Here is a 16,313-nt window from a genome sequence, read left to right as displayed (position 1 = left end):
CGTCTCTGACCCTCAACCTAGCTAAATGTGAATTCGCCAAAGCAACCGTAACCTATTTGGGGAAACAGGTTGGCCAAGGCCAAGTGCGCCCAGTGGAAGCTAAAGTATCCGCTATCGTGGACTTCCCCATTCCGTCTGGTAGACGAGAGCTTCGTAGATTCCTAGGAATGATTGGCTATTATCGTAGCTTCTGCCGCAACTTTTCTGATGTAATACTACCGCTAACGAATCTGCTTAAGAAATCTTGCTCGTTCGTTTGGTCAGTCGATTGCGACTCTGCTTTCCAGAACGCTAAAGCACTGCTTTGTAGTGCACCCGTACTGGCGTCTCCAAATTTTGATGTGCCTTTCAAATTAGAGGTTGATGCCAGCGGCATTGGTGCAGGTGCTGTCCTTCTGCAGGAAGATACTAGTGGGACTAATCACCCCGTTTGTTATTTTTCGAAGAAGTTTTTGAAGCACCAGCTTAACTACAGCACAATTGAGAAGGAGGCTTTAGCTTTACTGTTTGCACTCCAACATTTTGAGGTGTATGTGGGTTCCACATCTAAGCCTGTCGTTGTTTTCACTGACCATAACCCTTTGCTGTTCCTATCCAGGATGAAAAATTCAAATCAGCGTCTCATGCGTTGGTCCTTATATCTGCAAGGATTCAACCTGGAGATAAGGTATAAGAGAGGAAAAGAAAATGTTCTAGCTGATGCTTTGTCACGCTAAGAGATACTGATTAGAGAACACTTGTTGATCAACATTATATGTTGATTTTTGGTGGTGGGGGTGTTACGATCCCAGTTATGTGGTTTAGTTTGCTTTTACTCTGCGCTCTGTGCACCTTTGCGCATTTGGTTCCGCTTTGTCCTGCCCCCGTGTTTTGTGTTTCTCTGTTTCAATAGGTGCTGCGCCATGGTCTGTGATTGGCTCGTTCGTGATTGGCGTCCTTTTAAAAACCCTGGGGTGCCACCCAACGAATCCTTCTTGCTCCGTTTTCGTTCTATTCCGTGACTCGCCACGTCAGCGCTACCAGTTCCCACTTCGTTTTTGTGACACGCAGCCCGTCGGCTGCAGTTCGCCTGCTTCTGTGGAGAAGCCACTTTCGTCTACTTTTGGAATGTTTGCCATGCAACGTGCCTTTAACCATTGATAAGACCTCTATACTTTAAGTGCTCACTTATTTTTGTATTACCCCGCACTTTTGCCATTAAATCTATATTTCACTTATTGTTCTGGCGTTATTCCTCGTGCCACCTTCACTTTTCCCTGGTTCACAATTCCATACCCTAGACTGGAACGTGACAGGGCTCCACAGGGGACTGTGCTGTCCCCCATCCTCTTCACTCTGTACACCTCGGACTTCTGTTACAACTCTGAAATGTGTCATATCCAGAAGTTTGCAGATGACACAGCCATCGTTGGATGTATCAGAGACGACCAAGAGGAGGAGTACCGGTGCCTGGTGAGGGACTTTGTTGCCTGGTGCCACAACAACGGCCTGCAGCTCAACACCTCCAAAACTAAAGAACTGGTCATTGACTTTGGGAGGGACCGACCAAGACCTAGACCAGTTCAGATAGGAACGGAGGAGGTGGAGGGCGTGCAGACCTACAAATATCTTGGGCTGTGGCTGGACAACAGGCTGGACTGGACAAGCAACACGAGGCAGCTGTACAAGAAGACCCAGAGCAGGATGTACTTCCTGAGGAGACTCAGATCCTTCAACATCTGCAGGAAACTCCTCTGGATGTTCTACCAGTCTGTGGTCGCCAGCATCCTGTCCTACGCTGTGGTGTGCTGGGGGGGGAGTGTGACAAAAGCGGAGCTCTCCAGGCTGGAGAAGCTGATCAGGCGGGCCAGCTCGGTGGTGGGGATGAAGCTGAAACCTCTGGCGACAGTGGCAGAGAGGAGAACTATTGACAAGCTGCGGAGCATCGTGGACAATGTCCGCCACCCTCTGCACACTGTCATCCACAGCCAGAGAAGCCTGATCAGCCAGAGGCTGCGCCTCCCCAAGTTCAGGACCAACAGACTGGGGAACTCATTCATCCCCCGAGCCATCAGGCTGTTCAACTCCTCACTGGGGGGGAGGAGGGCCAACAGGACTGGAACAACACTGCAATAACATAATACTGGGACATCCATTCATTCAGTTCATTCATTCATCCATCTATTCATTTATTTAAATTTTTATAGTTTTATATTTTATATTTAAATTCTATTTTTAATTGATTCTATTTTATTTCTTATTTGATTCTATTTTTATTATCTTTAATAGGTTTAATGGTGGTGGGTAATTTTGTACAGTGCTGTACGTTTTTTTGGAGATGCTAATTTCCCTGATGGACACCCCCTAAAGGGATCAATAAAGTACTCAATCAATCAATCCAGCAGCGCGGCGTCTTCCCCTCTGGACTGCATGAACTCTTTTATTTCACTCAAAAGTGACAAAAAAGGAAGCAAAATCCGTCCCCTGCTGAGCCACCAGATTTCTGTGTGTAGCAGCAGGTCACCATATTCAGTTGGCAGCACCTCCAACAGAACCTTGAATGTTCTGAGCTGTTTCGCTCTGGAGCGGATGCTGTTGATGATCTTCACCACAGGAGTCATCACGTGCTCAAAGCCCATCACTCTGGCACATGAGGTCTACAGACAGGAGCCCCGTCTGTAGTGGGCCGCTCACAGCGGGAGCCCCGTCTGTAGTCGGCCGCTCACAGCGGGAGCCCCGTCTGTAGTCGGCCGCTCACAGCGGGAGCCCCGTCTGTAGCGGGCGCAACGTGTTGGTGACCCCTGGTCTAGTGAACCAAACTGAACCAACTGAAAACCTAACAAATATTTTACAATATGATCAGATAAATAAAGCAATAGTTTCTTATGGCTCTGTCAGTCATTTTTAATTTTCAAGAGGCACAAAAGACAAATTTGCTTTCTATAAAAATCCCCATAACATGAACATTAAATGAATGAAGCGGTATTATTCAAGGCACCATCAGTACAATTTCTCATTTAGCAAAAGTGGGCTAAATTTACTTCAAAGAAAAAAATTATAACAGCAATTTTCTATCATTCACTCAACTGAAATATTTTTAGAACATAATTGGATTGAAATACAATAACATAAAGTGCAAAAATCTATTAAGCAAAAACAACACTTTCTTCAAGGAAAAGGCACATGTGCAGTGAAAAATATTTACCTTTAACTTTTAAACTTGAGCTGAGTAATAATTGTAAATGTGTTATTGCAGCTTAATGTTCACTTGTTTGAGGCTGATACTTGGTGGTGTCTCATCTTTTGGACGAGTTCATCGATGTTGGGGGTCCGGCTCTGAGCTGAGGAACTCCTCACAATTGAGTGAAGGTGTTCAGCAGGAAGTCCACTTCTGTGTGATGTTTTGTTCAGCTTCATCAAAGAAAGCAGTTGTTCCCGCAGGTCTGTGCTGCCCAACACAGGCAACGTTGGAGCAGCCTGGATGTGTGTCGGGGAGGAAACGGGCAAACTCCGCAGCACCCACTGCCCCATGTGTTGCCTTCAGGGCATCACTGCATTGGAGCTCAATCACCTCCATTTGGAGCTTTGGTGCTGAGCTTTCCACCTCAACCTCAAAGGGACGGCTGAGCAGTTCAAACCTGCTTTTTGGTGCTTTTAAGTCAGTGACTCGGCGTGGGAAGTCAGCGGCGAGAACACTCATTTAATCAGCAAACTGTGCTCGGGAACACGCTGGTAGAGAGCTTCTCTTTCAGGGTCTGGCAGCTGGGAAAGTGGCTCAAGTTTCCTTTGTGCATCTGTGCCTCCCACAGAGTGCGTTTGGTTCTAAAGGCCTTCACTGTACTGTACATATCAGAGGGGACACCACCCCGACCCTGCAGCTGCAGCTTCATTGCATTCAGATGACTCGGAATGTCCCACAGAAAAGCCGTTTCACACAAGAACCTTTGGTCTGGGAGTTGAGTCGTGTCTTTCCCTTTGCTGTCCAAGAACATCCGATCTCCTCAGGAAGCTGGAAACATCTGTGCAGCACCTTTCCCTGGCTTAGCCATCGCACCTCAGTGTGAGGGGGCAAATCACCACTCTGCATTTGCCACTGGCTCAGAAATGCCTTGAACTGGCGCTGAATTAAACCTTTGGCTCTGATAAAGTTCCCTGCGTGCGTGATGGTGAACATTCCATGTTCCATGTTCAGGGCTTCAGCACACAACGATTCCAGGTGTATGATGCAATGATGAGCTGTCAGTTCAGCCGTAACGTTTTCCTCCTGCATCTTCTCCTGTATCTTGGCCACCAGTCCACTCCTGTGTCCACACATGGCAGGTGCTCCGTCTGTTGTCCAACCCACCAGTTTTTCCCGAGGCAGCTCCATCTCATTTCCACATCTTGACACCTCTTCATACAAATCCTGTCCTGTGGTTGTGCCGTGCACAGGACGTAACGCCAGGAACTCCTCTGTCACGTTGAGGCTGGAGTCCCCTCTAATGTCGCTGCTCTCATCCACAGCCAGGGAAGATGCCATGAAATCTTTCCCCTTTTTCTCCAGCTGCTCTTTTAGATTGAGGGACAACAATGGTGTTTCTGCTCAGGCTCCCGTTTCAAAAGAGTTGCCTTTTGTCTGGGCAAACTTGCTCACAAACTTTAAGCATGCAGTGTTTGATGGAATCCCCCTCTGGAAATGGCCGGGCTGATTGAGCGATCTCTTCTGCCAGAATCAAACTGGCCTTGACAGCAGCCTCGCTTTGAGATTTGGCTTTTCTGAACAGAGCCTGTCCAGATTTGAGGCCTGGTTTTAACTCCTCAACCTTCTGTAGCTTTTGTTCCATGTCCATATTCTTGTCTTTGTCCACATGTTTAGCTTCATGATGCCGTCTCAGATGATATTCTTTCATTACCGCCACCCTTTCTCCACTCAGAAGACACCCAGGTTCCCCAGCTGCCTCCGTGAACATGTGCTCCCACTCCCACCTTGTTTGAACCCCCGGTTCTCAGTGTCCACCTTCAGTTTTGCCATTTTATGGGTATCTGAAAGTTAACTTTTGCTGTTATGCTAATGACTACTGATAAATAATTGAATGAAGCCACCTCCCGCTCAGACTGTCACCGTTGCATTGTGGGAAATGTAGTATTGGCCTGTGTAAAACAACTGCGGCCTGTGGGCCGGTTCTAATAATAAATCAATATCATCCCGGGGGCCATAGAAAACCCTCGACCTTGACTCTGACATATGAGCTTTAAATGATTTCTTTTGACTCCCATTTATTTGTTGTTTGGATATCATCTTTGCTATTGTGTGTGTGCGCGCACGCTCTATGGAACTGGCATAAAGGATGTTAAAATTAGTCTAAATTAGTCTAAATTAAATAAAAATTCATCCATTCATCATTCCCAACAGGCGGTGTTTGATTAGAAACTCTTTCTGAACTCTGGTGCTCTGAAACATCTCTGCTTCCATTTTCAGCTGTTTTTATTCTCAATAACATCAAATCATCCATCCATCCAAATCGTGGTCCTGTTGGACCACCAAAGGACAAACACTTTCCATTTAGCACGGACAAAAAAACCCCAAATCCTGTTTAGCAATGAAGCTGTGGGGAGAGTTTGAGGAGCGTTTTTGAGGAACACGCTGCCATATTGGGTCCAAGCTGCTGGGGTTTTTGTGGTTTCCAGGTGAATCGGGGGGCAGCGGCGTTACTGCCTGTCTCTGCCCCCCCCCCTCTCTCTCCCCGTGGTCATGGTCATGCCGGGCATCTTTACTGGTCCCGTTTTAAACAGGTTCTGTTGGGAACAGGTGCGGTCTCTCTTCAATCTCCCGTTAGATTTAAGGACAGAACTCCCGTCTGCCAGCGGCGGAGTGTTTTCGGCCTCATCCCCAAACCCTGACTTCTGTGGCTTGACTATTTTTGAGAGTTTTCCTAGCGGACTTGTTTTGGACTCTCTCGAGGTCTCTCCGCCTCTCTGTGAACGCGGACCGAACTGTTCTTGTTCACTTTAAAATAAAGACGATTTTCGGACACCATTCTCCACCATTATTCAACCTGGTTAAATAAATAAGATTCATGATGCTTGACAGATTTTAAAGACTTGTAAAAGCAGCATATTTCTGCAGCCCTGGAGTCCAGGAGGAGCAGCAGAGGGAGAGAAGAAGGAAGAACAGAAGCCCGTGTTCCTCAGTGTTGGTGTGGAGACGCCTGTTTGGAGGAGCAGGAAGCAGGCTGGACTCTTCCAGCTGGCTTTAATGCCACTTCTCTTCTGAGAACCTCCCAGCAGCTTTCTCTCCACCATCTTTTTACGCTGAAGCTTTTTGATCATTTCAGGTCAGATGTTCTTGGACTGAGGTTAAACATGTTTGTTCTTGTGCTCGGAGCGAACCGACGATCCTCTAAAGTCAGGCATCCTAAAGGTGGATGTTTTCTGAGGCCTGGAGGCTTTAAAGTGGCGCTTTTACCCACTTGTCCTCGTTCTGTTGGAAACTTGATCCAAAAACCTTTTCTGGAGCTTCATGTTCTGCTTTTTTGAAGGAATGAAATGGTTTCATCAGCGCTGCCGGGGGCTGAGCAGGCTTCATAAATCTGAAGCTCTGAGATCCTTTAAAGATCTCCTGGAATCAGCAGATGGGGGTTTGATCAAAAACGGTAAGAATCAGTCAAGCTATCAAATCTTGACTCAGTCCAAGCGTGAACCAGTCCATCCAGAGCTGATTATGGCTCAGCCAGGAGGAAAGCACGGCCTGGGGGGGTTCATATGGAGCAGGCACACTCTGGCTCTATTGCTACTGAAAACAGCCCTTCAGCACAGCAGCCTGGAATACGTGTGTCTGCGGGGCCACTGTGGCTGATGAGCGGCTCCTCCACGCCCCCTGCAGGTAGACACCAGCAACAACGGTCCCAGAAACTGGGAACCCAACAAACCAGTTTTTAAAAGTATTCCTTTCAGACTAAGCAGGAAGACTGAAGACCGACAAGGTGAGTGGAAACGAAGAGCATTATTGAAAACAATTGACAGTTGTGTTTGGAGATAAAATCAAGATTTGAATCAATGAGACTTCATATTTAGTTTTAAAACATCATTTTCAAAACATCATTATGCATTATAAATGAAGAGGTCTTTCTCATAGTCTGGCTTTAGTTATAGTCTAATCGTCTTTCTAAGTGAAGTTTAGTTTATTTTTCTGCTCTTTGCTACTGATCCTAAAAGAACTTTAAACCCTCCCAGAATGCTTTAATGGTAGTAATATATACGCCATGAAGCTGTTGATTAGGTTTTAAAAGTGAAAGTATTCTGTTCAGACGAAGCAGGAAGAGCGACAAGGTGAGTGTAAAGTGAGTATCATGCTGTTAACGTTGTTAGAGAGTCTTAACAGGTATTAACAACATTTTAAAACTTTTTTGTGACAGGTGAAAAGCTCTTAGAGTTATTAGAGCTGTTCAACAGTCCAGGTTACAGCTGGATATTTTGATATTACCTGTCAAACAACATCTAATCGTGTGCAACTTAGCATCTCTCAGCCGGACCAATTTAAGACAATAAACTAAATAACTAAATCCACACAGGATCACAGGACACCAACAGGATTTTGGGTTCATGTTGCACGTTTTCTCCCAGTGGTTTATTGTTCTATGTTGTGGAACCACTGTGAAAGAAATGCAGCAGTGGGTGTCATTTCTTTCATCTACTTTAAATACAGCAGTGATCTTTGAGGACTTGGATCATAGAAATAATTGAAGAGGGGAACAAAGGAGGGGAGTTAAAAAGCCCTGACTAGTATGTTTATGTAGCACCAGATAATTTAGTGGCTGAGCTGAAGACAGTCCTTTCACCATGTTGGCCTGTGGAAAACCAGTGTTGTGGGCCCGATGGACCAGCGTCCCCGTCGTTGCCGGACCACCGTTGGCCACCAGTTGGGTTTTTGGCATCAAAGTCGGGGCGTTTCCTGTATCCGGTTCTCCTCACGGATCCATGACTACAACATGTTGCTGCAAGTGCAGAGACGTTTGCTCTGGAAAGAACTTTAGAGAACATTCAGTGCTGCAGGATGAGGGGCTGGAAAAGGTGCCAGTTCTTTTCTCACTGCAGGGAGCAGTTAAAAAAAGCAGCTTAAACTCTGAAAACATGAAAATGATACAGAGACATCATTGATTTATTGATTCAGTTGTTATTCAGAATGGATTAGAAATGTTCCTGTTTGATAAAAATGCAGTGAATTGGGATTATTTAACTACAACCTCTACAGATTATTTACCTTCATCACAGGCTCATCACTATTTCCGATGTTTCCTCAGGATGGACGAGGACAGAGCAGAGTCCACAGTGCCCAGCAGGGTGTCCCTGAAGAGTGACCGGTCCAAAGGTGGAGGAATAAACTTCAGAAGTTCAGATAAAATGTAAGAAAACTAAAGCGTGATGATGTGTTTGTGTGGCACCCTTTAAACTTTGGTATCAGACCTCAAGGCTCACCTTTAAAGTAAGGTTTTCTGAACCACATAACTCTGCCTTAGAACATTTCACAACCATACAAAACATCATTTTGTGGGTATTAGCCTCCACTATCGTGAAAAATGAAATTCATCAGGTCCTTAAAATGAAACGGTGCACCAACATGTCAGGCGTTCGCTCCCATTAACTCCCATGTTAATTTTAGTGTGGTAAATCTTTTAATACTGAAAATTGCTTCTGTTTTTAACTGGTCATTTCTCCTACGTGGGTTAACATCATCTCACTAAAATTCCTAGGCATATATTTTAAAGTTTCCCAACAATATCCATCATTGCAGAGTGCTACAGCTCTCCATTTAGATACGGATGGGTAAGACATGGCAGGTCTGTGCAGCTTGTTCTGCCACACTGTTCCACCACATGTCATGAAAATTCATTAAAAAGTCTATTTATGAGGCTCCTGGTTCTACTAAACCCATAGACAGCAATATCAGTCATTTCTAAATGGTTGAAATAAGCTTTTGAATACGCGTGACCTCTGTGCTATTTAATGATCAGTTTCAGAGACCAGACGACTGTATTTGGAGCATAAATGGAGAACTTTTGTTCTATTCTATGAGTTTATATTCCTGATTTGGCACTTTTATTTTTAACATAAATTCACAATGAAGAAAAGCCACTAAACACTTAGATCAAATACACTTTTCTCCAACTAAACGAGCTTGTTAGACTGTAAATAACTTTCTATTTTTTGCTCAGTGTTCATTCAATCTTCAACTGTCAGAGCAAACTGAAAGTAGAAGTGAACGCAGCCTTTCTTAGGCGTTGCTAACGCCCAGTAGACATGTATAACCACTATTCCCATTTTTGACAGGTGTCAGAAACGGTCTGCTTCCATTGGAGATTCCTCCTGTCCCGAGGGTGAAAAGAAACGGAGAACTGAACTGCAGACCGCCGACCTGAACCACAGCGTCTCACGTAAGCTCCTACATTTGTATTAATAAGATACTTTTGGGTCGGAATAAAGGAACAACTTGTGTATTTACAATGTGCAAGAGAAGATCCAGAGAGCTCTTGTTTGGTTCCACTGGAACCCCTGGACCCTCTTCAGACCTTCCTAAATGCTTAGACAGTATTCAGCAACATTTAGTCATTTAGTTCTGGAAAGTGTTAAAGAGTTGAAGGCAGGTGACCTTTACAGGACAATGGGTCTGCTGAGTATGATGTGTTTGGAGAAGGTTTGATGTGTTTTTCTAAATATCATCCAGCTTTTACCAGCTGTTTAGTCCAAGCAAACTCTTGGAAGACATGGAAATGGTTGTTATAGACTAAATTAGATTGAAACCCAATGAAATAAAAGAATAGGTGTCCATAAGAAGACATAACATTTCAAACTGACAGTGAGATGGGTCATTACCCGACTGTTGCTTCTATCATTCAAACATGACAGAATGTTTTCCAGTTGAGGACATCTGTGTTACTGCTGTAGATGACAATTGTAAAAGGATTTAAAAGATTGTTTGTTTCAGAGGGTGGTGAACTGCAGGAGGTGATAGAAGGACATAAGATGAGTCTGAAGAGAAGATGTGAACATGTGACTGAAGGAACTCATGAAGCACGAAGTGGAACCCTGCTGAACAAGATCTACACTGAGCTCTACATCACTGAGGGACAAAGTGAGGAGGTGGACACACAACATGAGGTGAGACAGCTTGAGAGAACCTCCAAGAAGAACATCCAGGACACTGTAATCAAGTGTCAGGACATCTTCAAAGTCTTATCTGAGCAACAGAGACACATCAGAGTGGTTCTGACCAACGGTGTCGCCGGCGTTGGAAAAACCTTCTCAGTGCAGAAGTTCAGTCTGGACTGGGCAGAAGGTTTGGAGAACCAAGACATCGGTCTGGTGCTTCCGCTCTCATGCAGGGAGCTGAACTTGATCAGAGATGAGCAGCACAGTCTTCTCTCACTGCTTCATGTTTTCCATCCAACATTACAGAAGATCAGAGCAGAAGATCTGACTGTCTGGAAACTTCTGTTCATCTTTGATGGCCTGGATGAAAGCAGATTTTCACTGGGTTTCAACAACCATCAGGTCATCTCTGATGTCACACAAGTATCGTCAGTTGGCGTGCTCCTGGTGAACCTCATCCAGGGGAACCTGCTTCCCTCAGCTCTCATCTGGATCACCTCCAGACCTGCAGCAGCCTATCAGATTCCTCCCTCGTGTGTTGACAGGATCACAGAAGTACGAGGCTTCACTGACTCCCAGAAGGAGGAGTACTTCAGGAGGAGGTTCAGTGATGAAGATCTGTCCAAGAGAATCATCTCACACATCAAGGCCTCCAGGAGCCTCCACATCATGTGTCTGATCCCAGTTTTCTGCTGGATCACTGCTATAGTTCTGGAGGACATGATGACCAGAGACCAGAGAGGAGAGCTGCCCCAAACCCTGACTGACCTCTACTCACACTTCCTGAGGGTTCAGATAAAGAGGAAGAAGCAGAAGTATGGAGGAAAGCAGAGACCAGAGGAACTGACTGAGGCTGATAAAGATCTCCTTCTGAAGTTGGGTCGGCTGGCGTTTGAACAACTGGAGAAAGGAAACATCATGTTCTACTCAGAAGACCTGGAGCGATGTGGACTGGACGTCTCCGAGGTGTCGGTGTACTCAGGAGTTTGTACAGAGATCTTCAAGGAGAGTGTGATCTTCCAGAAATCAGTCTACTGCTTTGTTCATCTGAGCGTTCAGGAGTTTCTGGCTGCCGTCTACATGTTCCACCGTTACACCAGGAAAGACACAGTGGTTATAAATAAGTTCCTAGAATATTCTGAACCAATCACATCACTTGATGACTTCCTCAGGAGAGCACTCATGAAATCTCTTGAAAGTGTAAATGGCCACCTGGACTTGTTTGTTCGCTTCCTTCATGGTCTCTCTCTGGAGTCCAATCAGAGGATCTTGGGTGGACTGTTGGATCAGATGGAGAACCACCCAGAAACCATCCAGAAGGTCCTCAACAACCTGAAGGAGGCGAACAGTGATGGAATCTCCCCAGACAGAAGCATCAACATCTTCCACTGTCTGATGGAGATGAAGGATCAGTCAGTCCATCAGGAGATCCAAGAGTTCCTAAAGTCAGGGAAGAAATCATTGAGGAGACTGTCAGCGATCCACTGTTCAGCTCTGGCCGACCTGCTGCAGATGTCAGAGGAGGTTTTGGATGAGCTGGACCTGCAGCAGTACAACACCTCAGAGGAGGGACGACGTCGCCTGATTCCAGCTGTGAGGAACTGCAGGAAGGTCGAGTAAGTAAAGATTTCTGGGGCCGGACATCGGCGTTTAAATCAAGCGAGTGGATCATGTCAGGTAGCAATACCCCCTCCAGTGGTCATTCCTTCAATTCTTTATCTCCATTGCAGCGTCCATAAATTAAAAAAAAACAACAATTCATCCAGAAATGTTCAACACTGGCTGGATATAAGTTCAAAGGTCAATCCAGACAAACCAACATAAGGCAGGAATAATAGGAGCCACAAGTTAACTGACTATCATGAAATTACTGTCATGTCATTAAATAACTTTTGTTTGTTTGTATACATCGTATTCTAACGACAGAAAAACACATTTTAACTAATGACTCGTGACTGTTTTGCTTCATTTGTTCAACGTAAAAACAGCCGGCCTCGTTGGTTTAAATGGGTGTTTTAGGTCTTTGTGGCGGTTCCGTTAGGAGCCTTTATGTGACCCACAAAGTTGTTTGAGCCTTTCCACACCCGTTAGGTGGCAACTTCATCACTAGCAACAAAAGGTGCAGTGAAAATGATTTGAAGGGAAACAGGCAGATAGAACAGAAGCTGAGGGCAATCGATGCAACCAGAGACTCTGATGTCATCGATCGGATCGCTGAATTAAGACTTGACGCACCATCGTACAAATTGGATGAAATGCAAAATATCCAAAGAGCCGATAGACAGATAAAAAGATGCACGTTTCTTTAACCCATTTGCTACAATCATTTTAAATATTGAGTAATTATGAGCTGTTCTAAAATAAGACAAATGTTGAGAATAATTCAGTTGCATTTCAGATCTGATGGTCGTTCAAGCTGTTGCTCTACGGTGTTGAATTTAGCTTTTCCAGGAAATGAGCTACATTTGTGTTGAGGTAGATTCTCAGATAAGTTGATGAGAAATCCCAAAGTTTGACTCACTATTTTTGTTTCATACACAACAGACTGCCTGGTCGCCTTCTTTCAAAGAGTGATTGGGAAGTTGTGGCCTCAGCAATGACGTCAAACCCTTCTCATCTACGGGAGCTGATCTTAAGCTGGAACCAAAGCCTGACAGATGCCGGAGTAAAGTTACTGTCTTCTGCAATGATGCATCCAAACTGCCGACTGGAGACGCTCAGGTCAGGAGGCCTCTGTTGGTCTTTTCTAAATTTCTTTACATTTTCTGCTTTTCTCTTCATTTTCAGATTTAGAAATGTGTTTTTATTTGGCTGGCGTTTAGGAGACTGATTTTTTCTTTGCAGCACAGGACAAACAGCGATTAAATGACCCGACTCATGACAGTAAAAACATTCTCTTTTCTCATTGGTGGGAGACGAGGGTCTGTTCGGCTTAGAATTTCGCCAGCTGCGTTTAGGACTAGAAAACTGAAATGGTGCCCGACGAGTGAAGACTGTTTTATGAGTGAGCGTGAATTCGTCAGCACAAACAGCGGCCTGTGCCAACGTGGTAACTTTCTGGTCATGAATATAAGTCGCGACCGACTCTGGCACACAATTTTTAAACTCCTCCAGCAGAACAACTTCTCGAAGTTGAGCCATTGACTGTACTCGTAAAGAAGTGAGCCACCTATCGAAGGCATTTTCTTTCTCTCTCGCAAACTCCATATAAGTCAACTTGTCATTTTTCTTAAGACCTCGAAATCTTTGTCTGTAGGCTTCTGGTACAAGTTCGTATGCGTTTAATATAGCAGTTTTAACAATACTATAGTCTGCACTCTGGTCAACAGTAAGAGCTGAATAAACAGCTTGTGCCTTTCCCGTTAACACACATTGCAATAGCAGGGTCCAAACGCCGACTGGCCATTTTAAAGTTAAAGCGACACGTTCAAAGTGGGCGAAATACTTCTCAACCTCGCGCTCGCTGAATGGTGGAACCATGCGAATATTTCGGCTCACGTCGAAAGGTGGAGCAGGTGAATCAGATGACGGGAGGTTATGTGGTGCGTCTTGAGGCAACTCTGGTAACGCAGAGGCAACGAAAGGGACACGCTGTCATTCCTGCCAGGCCGTAGACAGAGGAGGAGAGCTTGGAGGACGAATTGGAGAGACATTAATGGCAGAGTATTTAGCCGAATATTGCAACTCAAGTTTTCTCAAATTAAATTCTCGCTCCTCACGCTCGCGTTGGAACTCCATCTTTTTCTGATTCTCTCTTTCTTGTTGTTCCAATTTCCTTAATTCGATTTCTTTATCCACCTCTAATTGCCATAAACGCACCTCTTTTTCGAGTTCTCTTTCTCGAAGAGCCATAGCCTCACGGTCTGCTCTAAGTTGTGCTGTATGGAGCTGCAATTTGCGATCTTCCAAATTATACTCCTGCATTTTAAACGAAAGTTCTGCAGTTGGCGATTGGGGCAAATTTGACGGGGAGCCGACACTTTCAGCTTTAGCAATACTATTTTTATCGATCAAGCCCTTTTCTACTTTCTCCAACAATACTGCCTTAAGCTTTTTATCGTCACTAGTAATAGTTACAGAATAATGTTCCGCAATACTAATTAGCTGCTCTTTAGTGCAGCGTAACAAACTATCCTTCGTAGGATTCTTACAAAAATCTTCAACAGACGCCATCCTGTAACACCAAAAAACTTCGGTTAATGGAGAATTCAAGCAGAAATGTACAATGTAGATCAGAAAGAAGCCAAAAACCATGCAAAATCTGGTGCGTAAAAACGCGTGCGGCGTGCCAAATGCCTCCAAAATTAGCATTAACAAAATCAAACAAAATCCGAGAGACTGCACTGCAACCACCCCAAGACACAGGGTGTCAGAGAGTCTGGTCCTGACTGCCTAACCAGGAAACTAACTCACCTATCTAACTCTTCAGAGCGTACCAATGGAAGGCGCCTTTAAGCGCTTAACGTCATAAGAGAGGACTTTATCTTAAGTCCACTCTTTGACTAGCGTACCTCCCCCTGGAGTTACTCCCAAAAAGGCAAATTAAAACATACAAAAAAAATAGTGCCCCGAAGGAAGGGTTGAAAACAACCCAGCTGGGAACACACTGACTCACCAGACATCTGGATTGCAGACGCACACCTACGGAAAAATCAAAGAAATCAAAATCACAAAAGACTAAGGGCGCTAAACAAAATTACAAAAAGCTATGGGATCAAATATCCCGACGTTTGTCAGAGATCAGCTGTGGCTCTCTGGCCTCGGCGCTGAGGTCCAATCCCTCCCATCTGAGGGTTCTGGACCTGAGTTGGAACCAGCTGAAGGATCCAGGAGTGAAGGTGCTCTGTGGTGCTCTCCAGGATCCTCTCTGTGAGCTGGAGACTCTCAGGTCAGTCAGAGATGATCCAGTACTTTCCCAGGTGTAACTAGTTAGACAATAACTGTTTCCATGTTTGATCTTTGTTATAAACGTAGTGTTACAGTTCTCAGAAAAAAGACCACACAGGACAGATTTGCAGTATTAAATTGGTTGTGGAAATCTGTCCCATGTGAGGATGGTCATCAATGACTAGAAAGGAAGTATCAGTTGTAGATTTGTCTTGTTTTATTTTAGGCTGGCCACAAAACCGCCCAAACATTCAGACCAATCAAAAATGGTTCTTCCTGTCTTTTAAAGATCAGAAGGAAAACTAGCAAACCCAAAAAGAAAGCTGCTGCAGTGTGCCATGCCCCTTCTCTCCTGAGAAAAGCCATCCCAAAAAAGAGAAAAGCCCAAGTGTGAAGTGAGCCCCCTGTTAAACCTTGTTACCGAAAGCCTGCAGTCATTCTCATCTTAGGTGGCTTCATTCCAGCCAGAAGCCCAAACCTGCCTCCCTCTTAAAGGGGCAGCAGGTCAGTCCAACCACAGAAACCTACATGAAGATCTGAAGCTTTCAGCATCCACAATTGTTGCACCTCACTTCCATTGGAGTCCAAATCAGAAGTCAACAAGTTGATTCTACACTGATTCTACACAATGCAACCATTTTAAAAAGGTTTCCATCCATAAGTTTTCACACATTTTTAGATAAATCTGTTTGTTCATCACCTCCTTCTTTTGTAATGGTCATTACAGAAAATGACCTTATTTGAGTTTTTCTCCTCACAAATATGACTTTCTATGAACGATGCAATAAATGCAGCTTGCAATCTAAGACAATATGGAAGTATGTGTCTATAATAGTAGTGGAAGTAGCTCATTAAATAATACATTTGCTCTTCTCATCGAATCTCTCTATGTTATTAAAGAAAAACCTGCTCTTAGTCAACAACATCTAAGACATCAGCCAAAAATCCTAATTTTCTACAATCTAATATAAAACAGTAGAGAAGACTCTTTCTGCAGAGACACTGGTGGCAGGAATGCAGAAGTAACACCTGCTCAACTTGGAAGGTGGAGCAGAAACCACCAGCTGAGAAGGTCCTCAGCGAGAGGAAGTGGTGGAGAACCATGAAACTTGCTAAGCTCCACCTCAGCTCCAGAGATGGGCTGAGCTGGAGCTGTGGCACCAGGTATCGCCCAGAAGAGCCTCCAACAAACAAGCTCTTCTCTTGGGAGGAGAGGGCTTTGAATCTCAGCTCAGTGTGCTTGTCTCTAGTAGGTCGCAGCTGCACCTTTTCCTGAGGTCCTTGTTGATGCCCTGAGGGGAATTGATGCTCCTGCAATGTTT

General features: G+C 44.7%; 1 protein-coding gene across 1 annotated transcript in view; it reads left to right on the top strand.

Annotated features, from left to right (window-relative positions):
* Positions 1-16,313, top strand: part of LOC130537297 (uncharacterized) — a 253,319-nt gene that overhangs the window by 127,752 nt on the left and 109,254 nt on the right. The window contains 1 exon segment of the mRNA XM_057053982.1: positions 8,259-8,360. Coding sequence (XP_056909962.1) covers positions 8,259-8,360 — 102 coding nt within the window.

This window comes from Takifugu flavidus, chromosome 14, assembly GCF_003711565.1.
Source record: "Takifugu flavidus isolate HTHZ2018 chromosome 14, ASM371156v2, whole genome shotgun sequence".
NCBI classification, from domain to species: Eukaryota; Metazoa; Chordata; class Actinopteri; order Tetraodontiformes; family Tetraodontidae; genus Takifugu; species Takifugu flavidus.
This window is presented reverse-complemented; position numbering and strand designations above follow the sequence as displayed.